The sequence below is a fragment of the Bufo gargarizans genome, chromosome 2, assembly GCF_014858855.1.
Source record: "Bufo gargarizans isolate SCDJY-AF-19 chromosome 2, ASM1485885v1, whole genome shotgun sequence".
NCBI classification, from domain to species: Eukaryota; Metazoa; Chordata; class Amphibia; order Anura; family Bufonidae; genus Bufo; species Bufo gargarizans.
Genome location: NC_058081.1, coordinates 103056741 through 103080847, shown reverse-complemented (window position 1 = coordinate 103080847; position 24107 = coordinate 103056741). Strand labels below are relative to the sequence as shown.

General features: G+C 46.2%; 1 protein-coding gene across 2 annotated transcripts in view; it reads left to right on the top strand.

Moving 5' to 3' along the window:
* FRMD5 (FERM domain containing 5) overlaps positions 1-24107 on the top strand; it is a 98413-nt gene that overhangs the window by 47414 nt on the left and 26892 nt on the right. For both annotated transcript variants that reach the window (XM_044283135.1, XM_044283134.1), the window contains 4 exons: positions 8972-9014; positions 12393-12471; positions 21977-22074; positions 22399-22522. In XM_044283135.1, coding sequence (XP_044139070.1) covers positions 8972-9014; positions 12393-12471; positions 21977-22074; positions 22399-22522 — 344 coding nt within the window. The remainder of the gene's footprint in view (positions 1-8971; positions 9015-12392; positions 12472-21976; positions 22075-22398; positions 22523-24107) is intronic.

Here is a 24107-nt window from a genome sequence, read left to right as displayed (position 1 = left end):
AATGTCAGGTCTCTTTGCTGTAAAAAAATGAGACAGATAAATCATTTCAGAACTTTTTCCACCTTTGATGTGACCTATAAACTGTACCACTTAATTGAAAACAAACTGAAATCTTTTAGGTGGAGGGAAGAAAACAAAAAAAAACAACTAAAATAATGTGGTTGCATCAGTGTACACACCCTCTTACTGGGGATGTAGCTGTGTTCAGAATTAAGCAATCACATTCAAAATCATGTTAATAAGGAGTCAGCATACATCATTTAGGCCTCTTTCACACGAGAGTGACAGATTAGATCCGGATGCGCTCAGGGTGCGTTCAGTGAAACTCGCACTATTTTGCAATCAAGTTCAGTTAGTTTTGTCTGCGATTGCGTTCAGTTGTTCAGTTTTTTCCGCACGGGTGCAATGTGTTTTGATGCGTTTTTCACGTGCGTGATAAAAAACTGAAGGTTTACAAACAACATCTCTTAGCAACCATCAGTGAAAAACACATCGCACCCGCTGTCATGGAACCATGAACCAGACGTACAACAAGAGATAAGTGGAAATAAGAAGGCTTTATTGAAAACCAAGCTGTAAGCAAAAGTCCAAACGGATGGCTAAACCGGAGCAGGGTCTTGCGTAGACAGAGGTCAGGAACCAACGGGGTAGTCAGACGAAGCCAGGATCAGGAACCAACGGGGTAGTCAGACGAAGCCAGGATCAGGAACCAACAGGGTAGTCAGACGAGGCCAGGATCAGGAACCAGAAGCAGCAGCAGTCTTAGAAGCATGTGAACACAGGAGGACCAAGCAAGGAACTGAAGCCACAGACCTCCTATATATATGAGCTAGGCATCCAGCTCCTCCCAGTGGGAAGGAGAAGCCGCAGGGTGGGAGGCTACAAGAAACCCAGAAACCAAGATGGCCGCCAGCACATGTCAAACGAAGGAGAACAGTAAGAAGGTAAGACCATGACAGTACCTCCCCCTCAAGGGCCCCTCCTCCGCGGAGTAAGGAACGGTTCTGAGGGAAGCGTGCGTGGAAGGCTCGGAGCAAAGCAGGAGCATGGACATCTGCGGAGGGAACCCAGGAACGCTCCTCTGGACCATAACCACGCCAATGGACCAAAAACTGCAACCGACCGCGGACCAGGCGTGAGTCCAGGATATTGCTCACCTCATATTCCTCACGATTGCCCACTTGGACCGGACGGGGCCGAGGAACCGAGGAAGTGAAACGATTACACACCAATGGCTTCAACAGGGAGACATGAAACACGTTGGAGATCCGCATGCCAGGAGGAAGTGCAAGGGCATAGGCTACCGGGTTTACCCTGCGAAGCACTCGGAAGGGACCAACAAAGCGAGGCGCCAGCTTGGGAGTGGGCACTCGAAGGTTGAGGTTGCGGGTGGACAACCATACACGGTCTCCGACCTGGTAGGAAGGAGCGGGCGCTCGTCTGCGATCAGCCTGGAGTCTCTGGCGCTGCGCAGAGACCTCAAGGGACCTCTGGATCTGTACCCAAGAAGCACGTAGGACGGAAAGGTGATCCTCCACAGCCGGAATATCCTGGGGAGAGAATACCTCCGGTAACACGGCAGGTTGGAACCCATAATTGGCCATGAAGGGAGACGTCCCAGAGGAAGAGTTCACCGCCGTGTTCCTGGCAAACTCAGCCCAAGGCAGGAGGTCAACCCAATTGTCTTGGTGATCGGAGACATAGCAACGAAGGAATTGCTCCAAGGCCTGATTGGATCGTTCTGCGGCCCCATTGGACTGAGGGTGGTAGGCCGAGGAGAAAGAGAGATGAATCCCCAACTGGGAGCAAAAGGCGCGCCAGAACCTGGACACAAACTGACTCCCCCGATCCGACACAATCTCCTTGGGCAAACCGTGCAACCGGAAGACCTCCCTGGCGAAAATCGTGGCCAACTCTTGTGCAGAGGGTAACTTCTTGAGAGGAACACAGTGGCACATTTTGGAAAACCGATCCACAATCATGAGAATGACCGTATGGCCTCGGGATGCAGGGAGGTCCACAATGAAATCCATCCCCAGGTGTGACCATGGGCGCTCCCCGGTGGCTATGGGTTGCAAAAGGCCCAACGGAAGGTGCCGAGGGGACTTACTCTGGGCACAAACGGAGCATGCCGCTACATATGCGGCGATGTCGGAACGTAGAGAAGGCCACCAGAACAGACGTGAAACAGCCCAGGACAGCTGATTCTTTCCAGGATGCCCCGCGGCCTTGTAGTTATGGTAGGTTCGCAACAACCGAGTGCGCAACTCCTCAGGCACAAAACACCTGCCGTTGGGTCTCCCAGAGGGAGCACCAGATTGAGCCGCCAAAATCTGCTCACCCAGGGGAGAGGTCAGGCTGGTGCGAATGGCGGCCAGGATCTGATTCGGAGGTATGACCGAAGTCGGAATCGACTCCTCCCCGGACAGCTCGGAGTACTGCCATGATAAGGCATCCGCTCTGATGTTCTTGGAACCGGGTAGGTAGGAGACCACGTAATTAAAACGTGACAAGAACAGAGCCCATCTGGCCTGACGTGGTGTCAATCTCTTGGCCTCAGAAAGGTAGGTCAGATTCTTGTGGTCCGTCAGGATGAGAACCGGAACCACCGAACCCTCGAGCAAGTGCCTCCATTCTTTAAGGGCCTGCACGATGGCCAATAACTCCCTGTCACCAATCTGATAGTTGCACTCCGCGGAAGACAGTTTCCGGGAGTAAAACCCACAAGGAAGCAGAGGACCCTCTGGTGTTCTACGCTGAGACAGAAGGGCGCCTACTCCCGTCTCAGACGCGTCCACCTCGAGGACAAAGGGCAACCCAGGGTTGGGATGCGACAGAATCGGAGCCGACACAAAGGCGGACTTTAGAGCCTCAAAAGCTCGGATGGCCTCGAGCGGCCAGACCTGGAAATTACTGCCCTTCCTGGTCAGATCCGTGAGAGGCTTGGCTAGCATAGAAAAGTCCCTGATGAACTTCCGATAATAATTGGCGAAGCCCAAAAAGCGCTGCAGGGCACGGAGACCACTGGGCTGGGGCCACTGTAAGACAGCCGAAACCTTCTCAGGATCCATGGAGAACCCCTCAGCGGAAATGATGTAACCTAAGAAGGTTACCTGGGATCGGTGAAATTCGCATTTCTCAAGCTTACCGAACAGCCTGTTCTCTCGTAACCGTTGCAACACTCGTCTGACATCCATAATGTGGGCCTCCATGGATTCAGAATATACCAAGATGTCATCCAAATAGATCACCACACACTGCTGCAACAGGTCACGGAAAACATTGTTGATGAATTCCTGGAAGACTGCGGGCGCATTGCACAACCCAAAGGGCATAACCAAGGATTCATAATGACCGGTCCTGGTGTTAAACGCGGTCTTCCACTCATCGCCCGCCTTGATCCTTACCAGGTTATATGCCGCCCTCAGGTCGAGTTTGGTAAAGACCGTGGCCCCTTTGAGGCGGTCGAACAGCTCGGAAATCAAGGGTATCGGGTAAGCGTTCTTGATCGTGATGCGATTGAGACCCCTGTAATCGATGCAAGGCCTCAACTCACCGCCCTTCTTTTTCACAAAGAAAAATCCAGCCCCTGCCGGGGACGAGGATTTGCGAATGTGTCCGTGTGAAAGCGCCTCCCTCACGTACTCCTCCATGGCCTCATTCTCCGCTACCGACAGTGGATAGACTTTGCCACGAGGAGGAACGGCACCAGATTGTAACTCTATGGCACAATCGTATGGGCGGTGCGGAGGTAGGGCAACCGCGCGCACCTTATCGAATACATCCCGGTACTCTTCGTATTCAGGAGGCAACAGAGAGTCCGAGGAAGTACACAGCAACTTGACAGGCCCATGGATGCAACTAGCCCCACACTGCGGTGACCACGAGAGGATCTCGGCCGATCTCCAATCGAAAGTCGGATTATGCTTCTGGAGCCAGGGGTACCCCAAGACCACCGAGTAGTGTGGAGACGAAATCACCTGGAAACAGACCGACTCTCTGTGAACGGCACCAATGGCTATCCCCACTGGAAGGGTCTCATGAGTCACGTGTGGCGGCAGAAGGGGTCTGCCGTCTATCGCCTCAAGAGCCAGTGGGGAACCTCGAGGCTGCAGAGGAATGGAATTGGCGGCAGCGAACACACTATCAATGAACAAACCACCAGCACCAGAGTCCACCAACGCCTGGGTCGTCACCGAGCCCCCGACCCAGGAGAGGACAACAGTAATCAGTGGTTTGTCAACACGGGAAACCGGGGACGAGGAGACTCCACCCAAGATCTGCCCCCGACAGGATCTCAGGTGCGAGCGTTTCCCGGACGGTTCGGACATGCCAACCGAAAATGCCCACCGAGACCACAGTACATGCATCGGCCCTCGCGTCTCCGGAGTACCCTCTCCCCCTCGGACAGGCGAGCAAACCCCAGCTGCATGGGTTCACCCCCAGACAAGTCATCCCCAGGAGGCGTGGGAGGAGAGGGAGGCACGGGTGGGACAGCAAACGTAGGCGCCAATCTGTTAGAAGACCTCCGCAGGCTCTCCTTAAAGGAAGGTCTCTCCCTGAGTCTGGTGTCAATCAAAATCAGGAAAGAAATAAGAGACTCGAGCTCCACTGGTAGGTCCTTAGCTGCAACCTCATCCTTCAAGGCATCCGAGAGACCATGAGAGAAAGCAGCGACCAGAGCCTCATTATTCCAGCCCACCTCTGCTGCCAGGGTACGAAACTCAATGGCGTATTCAGCTACGGATCGTGAACCCTGTCTGATGGACATAAGGAGCTTCGCAGCAGAGGCAGCACGAGCCGGCACATCGAATACCTTCCGAAGAGAAGCAACAAAACCGGAAAACTCGGCAACCACCGGATTGTTGTTCTCCCATAAAGGGCTGGCCCAGGCCAAGGCCTTGTCCGAAAGCTGCGAGATCAAGAAGCCCACCTTTGATCTCTCAGTAGGAAAGGCATGTGGCAGCAACTCGAAATAAATGCCCACCTGGTTAAGCAAACCTCGGCACTGAGTTGGCTCTCCCCCAAAGCGCTGTGGAAGGGGGGCAGAACCGGTCATACCCCGAGACACCGCAGGCGCAGCAACAGGTGTCTGGGTAGACTCTGGCGCAACAACCGGAGCGGCAGTAGGAACGGGCCCAGGAGCGACAACCGACCCATCGGCAACGGAAGCGAAATGAGCCGTGCGTTCAAGCAGGGTTTGCAACGCCACAGCGAACCGACCCAACAGGTGATCCTGCTGATCAAGTCTGGCAACCAGCGTAGGTAGCGAGGATGGCCCTGTACCGTCAAAATTCATGGCTTGGTCCTAATGTCATGGAACCATGAACCAGACGTACAACAAGAGATAAGTGGAAATAAGAAGGCTTTATTGAAAACCAAGCTGTAAGCAAAAGTCCAAACGGATGGCTAAACCGGAGCAGGGTCTTGCGTAGACAGAGGTCAGGAACCAACGGGGTAGTCAGACGAAGCCAGGATCAGGAACCAACAGGGTAGTCAGACGAAGCCAGGATCAGGAACCAACAGGGTAGTCAGACGAGGCCAGGATCAGGAACCAGAAGTAGCAGCAGTCTTAGAAGCATGTGAACACAGGAGGACCAAGCAAGGAACTGAAGCCACAGACCTCCTATATATATGAGCTAGGCATCCAGCTCCTCCCAGTGGGAAGGAGAAGCCGCAGGGTGGGAGGCTACAAGAAACCCAGAAACCAAGATGGCCGCCAGCACATGTCAAACGAAGGAGAACAGTAAGAAGGTAAGACCATGACACCCGCACTTGCTTGCGGATGCAATGCTTTTTTCACGCAGCCCCATTCACTTCTATGGAGGCAGGGGTGCGTGAAAAACGCAGAATATAGAACATGCTGCGATTTTCACGCAACGCAGAACTGATGCGTGAAAAACAATGCTCATGTACACAGACCCATTTAAATGAATGGGTCAGGATTCAGTGCGGGTGCTATGTGTTCACATCACACATTGCACCCGCGCGGAAAACTCGCTCGTGTGAAAGGGGCCTTAAAGTGCCTATGATTAACCCCAAAGAAAGTTCAGCTGCTCTAGTTGGTCTTTCCTGAAATTTTCTTAGTCGTATCCCACAGCAAAAGCCATGGGCCACAGAGAGCTTCCAAAGCATCAGAGGGATCTCATTGTTAAAAGGTATCAGTCAGGAGAAGGGTACAAAAGAATTTCCAAGGCATTAGATATACCATGGAACACAGTGAAGACATCATCAAGTGGAGAAAATATGGAACAACAGTGACATTACCAAGAACTGGACGTCCCTCCAAAATTTATGAAAAGACGAGAAGAAAACTGGTCTGGGAGGCTACCTAGAGGCCTACAGCAACATTAAAGGAGCTGCAGGAATATCTGGCAAGTACTGGCTGTGTGGTACATGTGACAACAATCTCCCGTATTCTTCATATGTCTGGGCTATGGGGTAGAGTGGCAAGACGAAAGCCTTTTCTTACAAAGAAAAACATCCAATCCAGGCTACATTTTGCAAAAACACATCTGAAGACTCCCAAAAGCATGTGGGAAAAGGTGTTATGGTCTGATGAAACCAAGGTTGAACTTTTTGGCCATAATTCCAAAAGATATGTTTGGCGCAAAAACAACACTGCACATCACCAAAAGAACCCCATCTCCACAGTGAAGCATAGTGGTGGCAGCATCATGCCAAGGGGCTGTTTTTCTTCAGCTGGAACTGGTGCCTTAGTTAAGTTCAGGCCTTTTTTTCTGGCAGAACCCCCCGGAACGGCGTTCCGCCACCTATTTTATGCCGACTCGCCCTGCCCCCCTTTAGTTACTGGGCCCAGCCGGCCCGCTGCTTAGGCTGCTTACTTACAGTTTACATGATTGCTCAGTCCCTGCAGCCTCCGGTACCTCCGGCTCTCCACTGGGCTCAGGCCCGCCCAGCGCCCGCCCACCACTGACAGCGGCGGAGAGTGAGAGGAGACGCCGATTCTGTGGCCCCAAAACCCGCCCCCAGGCCGACTCCATTGCTGTCTGCAGAACCAGACCCGGGACCCCCCGCCTCCAGGTCCACTGACAGGCCCGCCCAGCAGGCAGGGCGGCTGCTGGAAGCGCGGGCGGCAGTTTAGTGTCGCGGGTGTCGGCACGAGCAGGAGTCTGCCAAAAAAGTGAAATTTTGAAATTGTATCTCTATTTTCCATAAAATCTTGTGCAACACCTAAAGGGTTAACGAAGTTTGTAAAATCAGTTTTGAATACCTTGAGGGGTGTAGTTTATAGAATGCGGTCATTTTTGGGTGGTTTCTATTATGTAAGCCTCGCAAAGTGACTTCAGAGCTGTAGTGGTCCCTAAAAATTGGGTTTTTGTAAATTTCAGAAAAATTTCAAGATTTGCTTCTAAACTTCTAAGCCTTGAAACATCCCCAAAAAATAAAATATCATTCCCAAAATAATTCAGAATGGCCTGGATAAGTCAAAGCGTTTTAAAGTTATCAGCACTTAAAGTGACATGTCACTTAAAGGGCTTCTGTCACCCCACTAAAGTGATTTTTTTTTTGGGGCTAGTGAAATTAGTTATATTGCGATATATGACAATATAATTGTGTTACTTACTTTGATCCAGCAGTTTCTGCAAAAAACGAAGTTTTAATATATGTAAATTCGGTCTCTACCAGCAAGTAGGGCGGCTACTTGCTGGTAGCTGCTGCAGAAATCCGCCCCCTCGTCGTGTTGATTGACAGGGCCAGCCGGGATCTCCTCCTCCGGCCAGCCCTGTCGGCATTTCAAAAATCGCGCGCCTGTGTTGATTCGGCGCAGGCGCTCTGAGATGAGGAGGCTCGTCTCCTCAGCACTCCCTCAGTGCGCCTGCGCCGATGACGTCTTCTATTTCGGTGATGTCATCGGCGCAGGCGCACTGAGGGAGTTCTGAGGAGACGAGCCTCCTCATCTCAGAGCACCTGCGCCGAATCAACACAGGCGCGCGATTTTTGAAATGCCGACAGGGCTGGCCGGAGGAGGAGATCCCGGATGGCCCTGTCAATCAACACGACGAGGGGGCGGATTTCTGCAGCAGCTACCAGCAAGTAGCCGCCCTACTTGCTGGTAGAGACCGAATTTACATATATTAAAACTTCGTTTTTTGAAGAAACTGCTGGATCAAAGTAAGTAACACAATTATATTGTCATATATCGCAATATAACTAATTTCACTAGCCCAAAAAAAAATAATCACTTTAGTGGAGTGACAGAAGCCCTTTAAGGTGAAATAGGGCTGAGTCCTTAAGGGGTTAAGGGTGTGCACACTTATGCAACCATATTATTTTATTTTTATATTTTTTCTTCCCTCTACCTAAAAATTTCAATTTGTTTTTCAATTGAGTTGTACAGTTTATAGGTCACATCAAAGGTGGAAAAAAGTTCTGAAATGATTTATCTTTGTCTAATTTTTTTTACATCACAGGAACCTGACATTTTAGACTTTTTATATCCACTGTATATAGCCGTATGGCAGTCGTAAAGGGGTTGAGTACCTTTTTGGAAGTCTTTACCTATTTCCTTTACCTAGCACTTCTACGTGTTGATTTGCCTTCATCCTAGTCATTTTGGGACCCAAAGAAATTTGACCCTAACTTGAGGAAATTTGAATTTTCATTTGTTGTCCAGAGTTATGTTTGAAGACTTGATGATGAGTCTTGTCCATCCAGATCTGCTGCCTTACGAGCTCACACTGGACTGCACCATGTTACTGCGCTGCAGCAGTCACTGACTTATTCCAGGAGCATCTCAGGCACTGCAGATATGTATGGGGACAAAGGCCGTCATATAGATGTCACACAGCTTTTATCACATCACAATGCGGCTCAAGGCGAAAGAAGTGGGAGGACTTCAATGAACTTGCATGAATTTTGCGCCACCTATCAGTAATTCTGGATGTTGTGGTGGAATATGAAAGCTGTGGTCTAGATTTGACTCTATTCTTTTTATCTCTTATTTTAGCATTGGCTGGAGTTTACTAAAGGGATTGCCAAACAAATGAGAGGTAACGTAGAATGCACTTGATGGTCCATTTGTGTGTGTATGTGCCTGGTACATTGTAGAAAGCATTCATTGCTGTCTTACTATATTTTATTTATTATACTCCCTTATATTATACTCGCTGACATACAAACCAGATTCCCAAAAAGTTGGGACACTAAACAAATTGTGAATAAAAACTGAATGCAATGATGTGGAGATGGCAAATGTCAATATTTTATTTGTAATAGAACGTAGATGACAGATCAAACGTTTAATCCGAGTAAATGTATCATTTTAAAGGAAAAATAAGTTGATTCAAATTTTCACAGTGTCAACAAATCCCCAAAAAGTTGGGACAAGTAGCAATAAGAGGCTGGAAAAAGTAAATTTGAGCATAAAGAAGAGCTGGAAGACCAATTAACACTAATTAGGTCAATTGGCAACATGATTGGGTATAAAAAGAGCTTCTCAGAGTGGCAGTGTCTCTCAGAAGCCAAGATGGGTAGAGGATCACCAATTCCCACAATGTTGCGCAGAAAGATAGTGGAGCAATATCAGAAAGGTGTTACCCAGCGAAAAATTGCAAAGACTTTGCATCTATCATCATCAACTGTGCATAACATCATCCGAAGATTCAGAGAATCTGGAACAATCTCTGTGCGTAAAGGTCAAGGCCGTAAAACCATACTGGATGCCCGTGGGCCCTTAAACGACACTGCACCACAAACAGGAATGCTACTGTAAAGGAAATCACAGAATGGGCTCAGGAATACTTCCAGAAACCATTGTCAGTGAACACAATCCACCGTGCCATCCGCCGTTGCCAGCTGAAACTCTACAGTGCAAAGAAGAAGCCATTTCTAAGCAAGATCCACAAGTTCAGGCGTTTTCACTGGGCCAGTGATCATTTAAAATGGAGTGTGGCAAAACGGAAGACTGTTCTGTGGTCAGACGAGTCACGATTCGAAGTTCTTTTTGGAAATCTGGGACGCCATGTCATCCGGACCAAAGAGGACAAGGACAACCCAAGTTGTTATCAATGCTCAGTTCAGAAGCCTGCATCTCTGATGGTATGGGGTTGCATGAGTGCGTGTGGCATGGGCAGCTTGCATGTCTGGAAAGGCACCATCAATGCAGAAAAATATATTCAGGTTCTAGAACAACATATGCTCCCATCCAGACGTCATCTCTTTCAGGGAAGACCCTGCATTTTTCAACAAGATAATGCCAGACCACATTCTGCATCAATCACAACATCATGGCTGTGTAGGAGAAGGATCCGGGTACTGAAATGGCCAGTCTGCAGTCCAGATCTTTCACCTAGAGAGAACATTTGGCGCATCATAAAGAGGAAGGTGCAACAAAGAAGGCCCAAGACGATTGAACAGTTAGAGGCCTGTATTAGACAAGAATGGGAGAGCATTCCTATTTCTAAACTTGAGAAACTGGTCTCCTCGGTCCCCAGACGTCTGAGTGTTGTAAGAAGAAGGGGAGATGCCACACAGTGGTGAAAATGGCCTTGTCCCAACTTTTTGGGGATTTGTTGACACCATGAAATTCTGATTCAACATATTTTTCCTTTAAAATGGTACATTTTCTCAGTTTAAACTTTTGTTCCGTGATTTATGTTCTATTCTGAATAAAATATTAGAAGTTGGCACCTCCACATTATTGCATTCAGTTTTTATTCACGATTAGTATAGTGTCCCAACTTTTTTGGAATCCGGTTTGTATTCTACATGATCATAACTCATTGTCCCCAGTGGGGCTCACAATCTAAGTTCTTTGGAGTGTGGGGGAAGCACACACAAATATGGGGAGAACATACAAACTCCATGCAGACGTTGTTGTTTGCCCAAATATTGGTGCTGTGAAGTCCAGGACCCCAGAGGAGGGCAGCTGCATGGGATGGGAGGTCGGTGCCCTAGCAGGAGAGCTCGTTTAGGTCTCCTGCACACAACCCTATCTGTTTTGCGGTCCATGTGTATCCCATACTTTTTCCTGGACCCATTGGTCACAAAACAGACAAGAATAGAACATGTTCTATAACTTGCTGCACGGCCACACGGATGCCATCAGCACATGGATGACATCTGTGTGCTGTCAGCATTTTTTTCCGGCCCCATAGGAATGAATGGTTCCGTATTTGATCCACAAAAAATGATGATCGGAAGCGTACTGAAAATACGGTCGTGTGCATGAGGCCTTACACTGAGCTCTCTGACAGCTCTTAATTATCTCTGAATTATGACGTGACCTGTAAGTTTATATGTTAGAAGCAGGAAAAATGGTCATCAGCTGTTCTGTAGTAGATCCAGCTCTGGAGCTACAGCTTTGTCCAGAGTACAGAGCTGGTTACTGCAGCAATGCTCCACTTCCACTTACCAACTCCGACAACTACAACAATGGATGGAGCTGTGTAGTTCTGGCATCTTCTTCCATGCTAGAGCTACTGCAGAAGAGCTGATTGATAGGGGTATGGTGTCTGACCCCTGACAATCACATATTGATGACCTATCCTGATAAATCCCTTGAAAGACCAAATTATGATGGCTAGATGACCGAGTCTGAGCATTAGTAAAATTGCAGGTCCTTTATGTATTCCTGGTATGCAGTAGTTAGTACCTATCAAAAATGTTTCATGTAAGGTGGGAAGCACAGGTTTTCCCATCTGATGCCACAGAACAGCTCTTATAGAGCACAAATTGCTGCCAAAATTTACCATTGGGTATGATAGAAAGGTGTCAATACAGAATGCTTGATGCATATGGGGCTGAGGAGCTGCAGGTCAGAGTGTCTATGCTGGACTCTGTCCATAGCCCCAAGCACCTACAATGGGCAGGTGAGCATCACAATGCCGTCTGGTCTGATGAATCATATTTACTTTTACCTCATCCATCGGGATGTCTGTGTGCTTGTGCGTTACTTACCTGGCGAAGAGATGGGACAAGGATGCACTATTGGAAGAAGGGAGGCTGGTCGAGACGCTCGGGACAATGTTCTTCTGTAAAAATAAAAAAGGTTGGCTCCTTGGATTCATGTGGATGTCACGTTGACACGTACCACCTACCTAAACGTGGAAATGGTATTCACTAATGTTAGTAACCTTGCTGTTTTGGTGCCATGAAGGGAACCGACCTCATAGTCAGGTAGACAGCTGGTTTTACTGTAGATGTAGTATATGAATCTAGAACTGGATGCTGGAGCATTGGGGATGAATGAAGAGATATGTGGAGACTTGTTCACATTGAGAACCCGTTGCATACGGCTCCTCTTCTGTTGCTGTTTTAGCTTGAATGGTATTTGTATAGATCTGCAGCAGATGGAAAATATATTTGTTGGACGCAGTAGTCAGGTTGTATTACTGACCTCCTTATGTTCATTTCATGACCATCTCCAGCTCGCTCTCCCTTAATCCTCTGCTTTCGGGTGAAGTTCTATCCTCCAGATCCAGCAGCTCTGAAGGAAGAAATTACCAGGTGAGTGACATGATTACTTTCATTATCCAGTCAGATAATAGTGCAGATTTTTAAGACTTTCGAGCCTGTGACATTCCTAGATGTATGACTCTGGTTCTTTCCTGCCGTCCAAAGCTGTTGTTTCTGAATAAAAGCTGTATACATGTATAGCAGTGGGAGTCGGCTCCTGTGAAGAAACAGAGCAACAACGTCTGATCTATTATATTAGAAAACCTTCTCACAGTCCTTCATCCTAGTATAGTATTAAAAATGTCTACACGTTAAAGAGTCACTCAATTTTCACATAATTTAATTTCATTTAATAGAGAATGGTGTAAATAGCATTTTTCTAAATCACTTCATTTAAAAAATCTGCCTGCACCCACCTCCTGAAAAAAAAAAGCTGTAAAGTCATGGCCACTAGGGGTCTCACTTCCACCTACTTTGCAATCCACTGCCTGTTGTCAGGCAAGATCCGTCCCTGGTAACAGAGACTCAGAAGGGGGGTGTATGAGGTAGCTGAGCCCCGAGCCTGATAGAGACACTGCCTATACACAGCTTTTGAAGAGCAGAGTGAAGAGAGGTGTCTGTGTGTCTAAGTCTGATCTCTCCCATGCTTATCAGCTTTCTGAACTGCCTAGAAGAAAACAAACATAGTGGTAAGTGAGGTCACTACAGTACAGAACTGGCAGATTCCATAGAAGGTAGACACCCACAGCTTGTGAGAGAAATGTATCTAGCTGTGCAAGTGAAATGGAATAATATGGCTGAGTAAGACATTAGGGAAGCCCAAAAAATACATATTTCTTCACAATTATGATTATACAATGAAGCATAGCTGTTATGCAGACTTTTTGAAAACTCAGGTACTCTTTAAAGCTTTGCTCTAGCTACTGGAAAAGTGTTTTTAATGTAGTTAAAATAAATACATTTAATTGGCTTTTTTTTTTTTTTTTTTTATAACCCAAGACCTGCTGTGTGCTCAGTATATATTATCTTCCCCCTTAGTGTCCTCAGTATATATAGTGGCCCTAGTATGAATATTTGCCCCAGAGCCCCCAGTATAAATGTCTACCCCATAGTGGCCCTAACATATATAGTGCCCCTAACCCCCTTCCACCCCTGGTAGTGCCAAGTAAAAAAAAAAATGCCTGTGTGACATACATTAAAAAAACAGCCATGCAGATAGCCTCATAGACTGCAATAGTTTTGAAAACACATGGCCCTTTTTAACTGTTGTGCGAATGCCCCCTTACAGACTGAGCTGACGGCTGCCAGAATACAGAATTCCTGATGCTGTCAGCAGTGATTTAGGTTAGATATTGATGGCCTATCTTAAGGATAGATCAAACATATCAGATCACTGGGAGACCAACACCCCACACCCTCACTGATTAACTGTTCTGGACAGCCACCGGTTCCATAATGTATGGAACTACACACTGTGTAGTGGCTGTGCCGGGGTGCTGTGGCTAAGTTCTCATTCAAGTTAAAGGGATCTAAGCTACAGTACGCCAGTATCAGAGGATTGATCCTTCTGTCCACTCTATAGTTTCCGTTGGCTTCCCAGAATTACTAATCAGTGGGAATGCCAAGTGTCACACTCCCACCAGTCTGATACCGATAACTTGTCCTGAGGATTGGCCATCCACAGCTAAACACAAGAAACACTGGTGCTCAGGACAGAAGGAACGTCAATGATATCTCAAATTCCTATTCCTAATAATTTTCTGCTTCCCTGTCATCGTCAGACATCTGAGAAGCTCTGACAGACGTTCATCAGAACCTCCTGCTTGAGGTTCTTTTGTTTTGCTTTCGTTTTGTCATCTCGTTAGCCTCTCTCAGCTGTCATGTAGTTGCACTGATTGCATCCCTTTAAATCCCTTCCCATACTGCATCACTTTGCGGTTTATACAACTTCCTGGAGTGTGTACATGCTGGATGCTACAACTGATCCTTCTACAGATAAGTCTGTTCATTGATTTGTGTTTTCCTGTTTGCTTGATCCTAGGTGACCCTGACTCCCTCTGTATTAAGTGTAGGGAACCTGGTCGTGTCCCCTCACTATTATAGTGTGTTTAGGTGTCATACAGTCGAGGCACGAGGGCATGCAATTTTCTATCATAGAGATCTTTGCATGGGCTGAGAAGACAGGGAGAGTTTCAGGGCTTAAATAGGGGTCACCCTTTTGTTCCTTAGTTTCGGATCAAGCCAGTCGGATCCTTATTTGTAACTTCTTGTTTTCTGTTACACCATCCGTGACATTCCCCTCATCAATCTGATTACTTCTAGTTATCATACATATTAGCTTCCCAACACCATAAACTGATTTAGGCTACTTTCACACTAGCATTGTTAGAATCCGGCAGGCAGTTCCGGCAATGGAACTGCCTGCTGGATCCGGAAATCCGGATGCAAACGGATATTTTTTTTTTCTGGATCCGGTAGACTTATTAATTGAAATACCGGATCCGTCTTTCCGGTATCATCCGGAATAACGGATCCGGTATTACATTTTTTCAAAGCTAGAACGAATTGTGCATGCGCAGACCGGAAAACCGGATCTGGTGATGCGTCAATTTCCGGAACACTTGGTACTGGATCCGGCATTAATACATTTTAATGGAAATTAATGCCGGATCCGGCAATTGCGGTAGTGTTTCGGAATTTTTTCAAATACCGTAGAAGGGACAGAACAGAAGACATCCTGATGCATACTGAATGGATTGCTTTCCATTCAGAATGCCTTAGGACAAAACATAAGTGTATTTTTCCGGTATTGAGACCCTTTACCGGATTTCAATACCAGAAAAGAATAACACTAGTGTGAAAGTACCCTAAGGCCTCTTTCACACGGGCGTCACGGATTTTGACCAGATGCGTTGCGAGTGCATTGCGGCAAACCCGCGCGAGAAGGCACGCAATTTCAGTCAGTTTTGTCTGCCATGGCGTTGTTGTTTATTTTTTTCCCCACGAGTGCAATGCGTTTTGCACGCGCGTGATAAAAAACTGAATGTGGTACCCAGACCCGAACCCGGACTTCTTCACTGAAGTTCAGGTTTGGGTTAGGTGTTCTGTTGATTTTATTATTTTCCCTTATAACATGGTTATAAGGGAAAATAATAGCATTCTTAATACAGAATGCTAACTACAATGTCCATTCAGGGGTTAAAAAATTAAAAACATAAACTCACCTCATCCACTTGATCGCGCAGCCGGCATTGTCTTCTTTCTTCTTCCTGCTGGACCTGCATAAGGACCTTTGATTACGTCATTGCGCTCACCACGTGGTGAGCGCAATGACGTCAGTGCAGGTCCTTTTGCAGGTCTTGCAGGAAGAAGAAAGAAGACGATACCAGCTGCGCGATCAAGTGTATGAGGTGAGTTTATTTTTTTTAACCCCTCAATGGACATTGTAGTTAGCATTCTGTATTAAGAATGCTATTAATTTCCCTTATAACCATGTTAGAAGGGAAAATAATACAATGAATTGATTTTAATGGGGTCCGGGGGTTGCTCATCCCTATTTACTAACATCATCTCCTAGCAACCAAGCGTGAAAATTTATTTCTATGGTGCCTGCTTAGCGTGAAAAATGCAGAATATAGAACATGCTGCGATTTTCACGCAACGCATAAGTGCTGCGTGAAAAACAACGCTCATGTACACAGTCCCATTGAAATTATTGTGTCAGGATTCAGTGCGGGTGCAATGCGTTCACATCACGCATTGCACCAGCGCGGAATACTCACCCGTGTGAAAGGGGCCTAAGGTACCCAGTGGTCACAAGCAGTGATCCAGTATGGGTCAGACTGCAGTGTAGGAATCTTCTACAGACCTGCAACCAACAATAAAACACTGTAGTAATCTTCCCCTTTACATCTGTTAAGTAACGGCTCATATACAGTACATGCCTATATTATGCCCTTGAGTAAAGGTAACATAGTTGTGTGGGAGCATAAGTACTCTGCAACTAATGATTCCCTATAGGAAAAAGTTACAAGCCCCCTTGTGGCCCACTGCAGAAAATCCAACCATGTTAAATTGGGACTTTTTCTCTAAGTTGTGTGATCTTGTGATTACATGCCCACGGATCCCTAGCCTAAAAGTGCAAAATCTAATCTAGCTATAAATGGCCCATGAGATGCTTAAAGGCTATGTACACCTTTGGGGGTAATTTTATTTATTAGCGCATTGTAATTATAATGAGCTAAAAATGTGTTTTTTCAATTGGTCTTTATTAAAAATATGGAGCACTTTTTTCTGTACAGAGCTGAGATGCTCTAATAGAGGGATCAGAATTTTCTCTCTGCTCTGTTAACCAGCTAATCTGACCACTCCTTATCTCTGCTCTCTGACCTTCTAAACACTCAGTATAGCTCAGTTCTTATGTTACTGATAAGAACGTGGCTTAAAAAATGTTATGGATGTTCCCGCGACAGGTGGTAGGAGATTGGTGAGACTGGCAACACGTTGTTTGATCTGACATGTTTTTAGTTTGGATCAAATGACGTCTGTGTTGTTTCTGGTGCTTGCCACACTTTCTTTCCCCAGGTGTGGCTATTAGGGTCATTTCACATTCTCTATTTATTGTTGTTTCTCCCACTATGCTATGCGGTTTATAGCTTCTGTTGGAGTTGCGAATAGCTGGTATGTGGATCTCGGCTGAGTTCCTGGTGCTGCCATAGCCGATTGAAGTTAAGTGTTTTCTTTCCCTTTTGTGTTTTGTTTGGGTTATTTTGTGTGTTGCATTAAGGCCTGAGGGAGAATCCTGACATTAGTACCAGGGTCCTATAGGGTTAGTTAGGACACAAGGTAGTCCGGTGTATGAACTCACCTACCTCTGGGGTCTGTTCATACTGGTAGTTAGTCAGGACTTTGATTAGGGTTTTACTAGGAGGTGTCCATCTCCTTTCCCTAGTTTCCAGGCTTTATTCCCTCACCCCTTTACCTTCTATGTTCGGTGTGATGTTTCCCTCCAACACCCGAACGTGACATTATAAACCACAAAGTTGCCCTCCCAGACAAATTCACTGGGGGAAGTGATAATTTTGTTTAGGGAAGCGTGCAAATTATATTTTAGGCTACACATCCATACTCATCTGGGGATGAGATTCAGAGAGTTGGTGTTGTTATTGCTTAAAGGGGACACTCAGTCATGGGCTTTTTCTCTGCCGACCAGATAACAGTCTCTCCGTTCGGTGTATGAATTTTTCAAAGCTCTGGGTCTCATCTATGATGTGCCAGATCGGACCTCCCTGGCCAAGACCAAGCTAAGTAGCCTTCATCAGGGAGAGATTTCTGCTGATATCTATTGCTCTGAGTTTAGGAGGTGGGCTACGGATACTGAGTGGAACGATCCGGCTCTCCGTAGTCAGTTTTGTCAGGGATTATCAGAGAGGCTGAAGGACGCTTTGGCCTTTCATGAGAGTCCTGAGTCTCTGGAAACCGCTATGTCTGTTGCAGTATGCATTGATAGACGCCTGAGAGAGAGCTCTAGGGGCCCCCACTCTCAGGATGTACTATCACATAACATATCATCTTCTTCTGACACTTTGGGTGAAGATACTCCTGGGTTTAAGTCTGGGGACGAACCCATGCAATTAGGGGCGCCCATGTGCATTTTTCTCTAAAAAACTCTGCCGCAGAGAGAAATTATGATGTGGGTAACAGAGAGTTGCTGGCCATTAAGTTGGCTTTAGAGTGGCGTCATTGGTTGGAAGGGGAGATTCATCCGATCACGGTGTTCACAGATCACATAAATCTGGCTCACTTAGAGTCGGCTAAACGACTGAAGCCAAGGCAGGCCAGATGGTCTTTGTTTTTCACCAGATTCAATTTCATTGTCACTTATCGTCCTGGGGTTAAGAACGTCAAGGCAGATGCCTTGTCACGTAGTTTTCCTGGAGGTGATGATTTTGAAAATCCGAGTCTGATACTGTCAGAGGGGTGGTGATATCCGCTCTTTACCCTGACCTAGAGGTGAAGGTGTAAGAGGCTCAGGGAGACGCACCGGAGTCTTGCCCCTCTTGGAAATTGTTTGTTCCATCAGAATTGCGTCATAAGGTGTTTGAGGAACATCACTGTACGGTTCTAACAGGACACCCTGGGCGTAGATCCACTGCCGACCTCATCTCTCATAGATTCTGGTGGCCGGGGTTGTGTAAGTGTGTTGAGGACTATGTGTCGGCCTGTAGCATCTGTGCATGCGCTAAGGTGACACATACTCGACCTTCTGGATCTCTACTTCCATTGCCCATCCCGTCCAGATCATGGACTCACTTGTCTATGAATTTTATTACTGATCTGCCTAATTCATCCTGAAAGACCGTTATTCTGGTGGTGGTTGATCGTTTTAGTAAAATGGTGCACTTTATAGCATTGCCTGGCCTACCAAATGCTAAAACACTTGCACAAGTGTTTGACAACATTGTGAAACTTCATGGCATTCCCTCTGACGTGGTCTCAGATCGTGGGACTCAGTTTCTGTCCAGATTCTGGAAGGTGTTCTGTACTCGGCTGGTGGTACAACTGTCTTTTTCTTCTGCTTTTCATCCTCAGACGAATGGACATACGAAGCGCACTAATCAGAGTCTGGAGACTTACGTAAGATGTTTTGTCTCTGAAAACCAGGAGGAATAGTCCTCGTTTTTGTCTTTGGCAGAGTTTGCCATAAACAATCGTAGGCAGGAGTCCACTGGTAAGTCGCCATTTTTTGGGGCATATGGGTTTCACCCGCAATTTGGCACATTCTCTGGTTCAGGTACTTCCAGTATCCCTGAGGAGGAACGTTTTTCGTCATCATTGTCTTCTATATGGCGGAAAATTCAAAATAAGTATAAACGTGTGGTCCACAAGTGTGGGTGATTTTGTGTGGCTGTCCACAAGAAATATTAAGTTGAAAGTTCCTTCTTGGAAGTTGGGTCCAAGGTTTATTGGTCCATATAAGATCACTGCCATTATTAATCCTGTAGATTTTTCGTCTTGAACTTCCTCATGCTCTTAAAATTCATAATGTGTTTCACAAATCTTTGTTGAAGAGATATGTTGAACCTTTGGAGTCATCCCCCTTGCCTCCCACTCCTGTCATGGTGGATGCAGTTTGGAATTCCAGATTGCCAAGATTATTGACTCTCGAGTTCTACATAGATCTCTTCAGTATCTTGTTCACCAGAAGGATTATGGACCAGAGGAAAGGATGTGGGTACCGGCTTCCAACGTGAATGCCAGTCATTTGGTGAAAGCCTTTCACAGGTCTCATCCGGATAAGGTTGGTCCTGGGTGCCCGGAGGTCACCTGTTGAAGAGGGGTAACTGTCACGGGCGTTCCCGCGGATTGATCTGACATGTTTTCCGTTTGGTGCTTGCCACACCTTCTTTCCCCAGGTGTGGCTATTAGGGTCATTTAACCTTCTCTATTTATTGTTGTTTCTCCCACTATGCAATGCAGTTCATAGGTTCAGTTTGAGTTGTGGATAGCTGGTGTGTGGATCTCGGCTGAGTTCCTGGTGCTGCCACAGCCAGTTGAAGTTAAGTGTTTTCTTTCCCTTTTGTATTTTGTTTGGGTTATTTTGTGTGTTGCATTTCCCTGTCATTTGTATTAAGACCTGAGGGAGACTCCTGTTCGTCCTTTCTTTTGGAGGAACAGGTTGTCTCAGTCCTGACATTAGTACCAGGGTCCTATTTGGTGAGTTAGGACACTAGGTGTTCCAGTATATGAACTCACCTACCTCTGGGGTCTGTTTATACTGGTAGTTAGTCAGGACTTTAATTAGGGTTTTGCTAGGAGGTGTCCATCTCCTTTCCCTAGTTTCCAGGCCTTATTCCCTCACCCCTTTCCCTCCTATGTTCGGTGTGGTGTTTCCCTCCTACACCCGAACGTGACAAATAAGTGTTTATGAGCTCTTAGTAATTTAGAGATAGGGGCACAAAGTGAAAGTAGGATGCACACAGCTGGAAAAACAGTTACCCTTTGTGACAGAACAGCTCACTATTTTTAATAAAGACCAATTGAAAAAAAATGTTTTTGCCCCAAATGAGAAAAAATGCAATCATAAAAAAAATTGTCCCCAAAGGTGTACATCGCATTTAAACTGTACATGCTGAAATGATCAGCTAAGGTGTGCAGAAGCCAAGAGAAAAAAACAATCATGCATTTCTGCACCAGCGCCAGCCTGTGGTACTATTCTGGGTCCATGAGTTATTCTAGGAGTGTTTCGTTGGTAGATAACGCTGCTGTAATGTGCTGAATTGTACCTCTCTCATAGGGAGCTGTCATACGGAATCCTGCTCTGCATCTGCGACTTCCTTAGACTTGAGCCTCTGCCATGTATCAATTCACTTGTGTCTTAATCTGTCCATCTTGTATCTCACTAACCAACAAATCCTTTCCTCGTTACGATGGTGTCTCCTTACCCTCTGGGATGTTTCTACAGTCTGCCAAACACATGAAAGTGATATAATCTCTAAAAGGTGTTCACTGCATGTAAACCACACGGCCGGGTGGAATTGTTCTACAAATGTTACTCCTGACTCCGGGCAAGTGCCAGAAGATTGTTCAGTCGGACTGAAGTTCTAAATTAAAAATGAATGTCCAGTTTGGAGTCACATACCTGGTTATATTAGGGATGTGTCTAACTAACAAACCTCTAATGTAATGTCATTGTTGGAAATATGCCACAAGTGGGAATGTGCCAGTAATAATTCTGCAGGGTCGTCAGCAAACCACAGCAGTATTCCATGACCTGCAGATCCGGTCAATAATGTGCAGACTGAAATAATGTGCAACTACAATTTTTACAGGTGAAACATGTTAAATAAATGTGTTTCTCTTGTAAAAAGAAACACAACTGCATCAGCAAGACCAAGGCAAAACCATCAGCATTTTTGGTTGTGATTTTTTTGTTGCGGTTTTAATTGCACTCAACTGCGTCGTCTGAATATACCCTAATAACAGCTAAAGGGCAGTGCTGGAGAATATAAAGAAAATTACAATGCCTCCTGTTTACCAGATTTATAAAATGGCTTACTACAGTATGCAGGCTTAAAGGGTTTAAAGGGGTTTTCCAGGCTCCTGATATTGATGAGAGAGCCCCAGGATAGGTCATAAATATCCGATTGGTGAAGGTCCGACACCCCGCGCCCTCATGATCAGCTGATCGCTGCAGCCTATGGTGCTGTAAATGGAGCAGAAAGCATAGCTCCGCTCACAGTGTAGTGTTTGTGCTGGGTTACATTCACGTCAATGGGATCTGAGCACGGATACCCTGCACGGCCACTACACTGTGAACGGAGCTGTGCTTCCTATTCTGTGCACCAGAGGCTGCAGGGGTCAGCTGATCGGTGGAGATGTGGGGTGTCGGACCCCCAACGACCTGAGGATAGGTCATCAATATCAGGAGCCTGTTTAACCTATTTAAAGTGTCTCCAAACAAGAGCTGCACACTGCAGTGTGCCAATGCTTTGTTAAATATCTGCGTATGATTTGGTATGTTTTCCATGTTGATGTGAGTGACGGATCTTTACAGGTATCTGGTCTTCTTACAAGTAAAGAGGGATTTATACCATGGCCGACTGCTTTGTAAGACCTCTGATGCTGCTTTGCTGGCAGCCTACATATTACAGGGTATGTTCTCTTGATGTTGAGTTATTCCTGCTGCTTCTGATAATACCCCATGTGTCTGTATGGCTCTGTTCGCACCAGCTCCATGATTTCTATTTTTACATATGATAGATCCAGTATGATCAGTTATATTTGACAGGTGCTATTTTTTGATCCATCGATTTATTATTGTTTCTATCATGATTTTTTTTAAAGATGCCGAGTAATTGTGCATGCTGGGAGTTGTAGTTTTATAGCAGCTGGGGTGCCAAAGGTTGATGATCCCCGTTTTAGATTGTTGTCTCTAGAAATAGTTTTGCTGTCATTAATGCTATGTCCCTCTAACAGCTGAAATTGGGGATTATGACCCTGGGAAACATCCAGAGGGTTATAGTTCCAAGTTCCAGTTCCTCCCTAAACACTCAGAAAAGCTGGAAAGACGGATTGCTGAGATTCACCGGAATGAGCTCAGGTAAGGAGACTGTCGTGCAGTTTAGTTAGCGGATTATGAATAGATGGAAAAGTAATAATAATAATTTTTGTTAAACCTAATAAATGTTTTGGCTCCAAAAAAAACTTACATTGAGTGTAAGCATTGTGACGTTTTGGCCGCTTTCAGAAGAGCGAGTGTCACAGCACCCGTCCTAAACTTCCAGCACTGCCGGGGTCACATAGCATTATATCGATTTATGATGCTATGTAACCCTTAGGCCTCTTGCACACGAACATGTGCGCCCCGTGGCGGGCCGCAATGCACGAGCACAGTCCGTGGGGCAGCCGCAGCAGATCACGGACCCATTTACTTTAATGGGTCCGCGATACGGCCGCTCCGCAAAAATATAGGACGTGTTCTAACTTTTTGCGGAATGGAAGTATGGGACGAAACCCCACGGAAGCACTCCGTAGTGCCTCCGTAGGGTTCCGTTCCGTGCTTCCATTACGCACTATCTTCATTCAGCAGGACCTGGGCCTTAGCGGTCTGGAATGTATTGGATAACACTGACATAATACCCAAAGTTCAGGACAGGTGCTGCACTTTGAGTCCGGAGAGTGACAGTCGCTCGTCTAAAAGCAGCCTAAGTCTCAAACGGGGTTTGTCTGGTTTAGATGAAAACATTTTATACCCTTTCAGGAAATCCTGACTTAGTATTGGACATCATGTATTAGCCGGAGCAGACAGCGACCACAAACAGCAGCTCTCTCTTTCTCACTTTGGATGCCATGGGATGTATGTGCACTCCATGGACAGTCAATGAAGTAATGCTTCGTTTTCCCTGTGGTAGCACAGCAGGGGATTTGAACACTTCTTGCTTGGTCCTCTGCAAATTACAGCTGACTACATGTCCCATTAGCATGACACCCAGGGGCGGACTGGGAACTTAAAGTGGCCCCAGAATAAATATGAAAAGTGGCCCTGTTTTGTAGTTGGGTCCAAATTAATGGAAGGCAAAGCCAGCAATATCATATTTTGCCACATTATACCACCCCAACAGAGCCAAATACCACAGTCCATCACAAATCCCTGCCAGCAGCACAAAATACATCCCCAAACACTACCACTGGCCGGCCCCCTGGGAAATTTCCCTGTAAGGTCTATGGCCAATCTGCCCCTGATGACACCTTTCGCTTATTTTTGTGGGATTCTTCTAAAAAAAAGCATGTGTGACCTCATGTTCCCCTGTGTTTCCTATGATCTCACATCACTGACATCCAATTAAGATTTGCTGTTTGATGTGGACAGTGATGTGGGTTGTGAACTGGAATCCAGATAATTTACTGATAATACCCTAAATTAACAGGAAACACAGATAGGAGCACTGTTGTTGGCTTTGACTTTTTTTTATGAAAAATTATAGAAGGCTCAGAGGAGATCTTGTATAAAAAGAATTCCTTCATATGATTAATACATTCTTAAAAGTGTTGAAGGGGAGCCGGGACGTATCTATTGAGGGTCCTGAAGAAGCAGTTGCCTCCCGGCCGGTCTTCATTCTCGGGACTCCTCTGCTCCATACGAAGATGCCAGTAGTAATGCTATATAATAGATTTGGAGTCCTGTT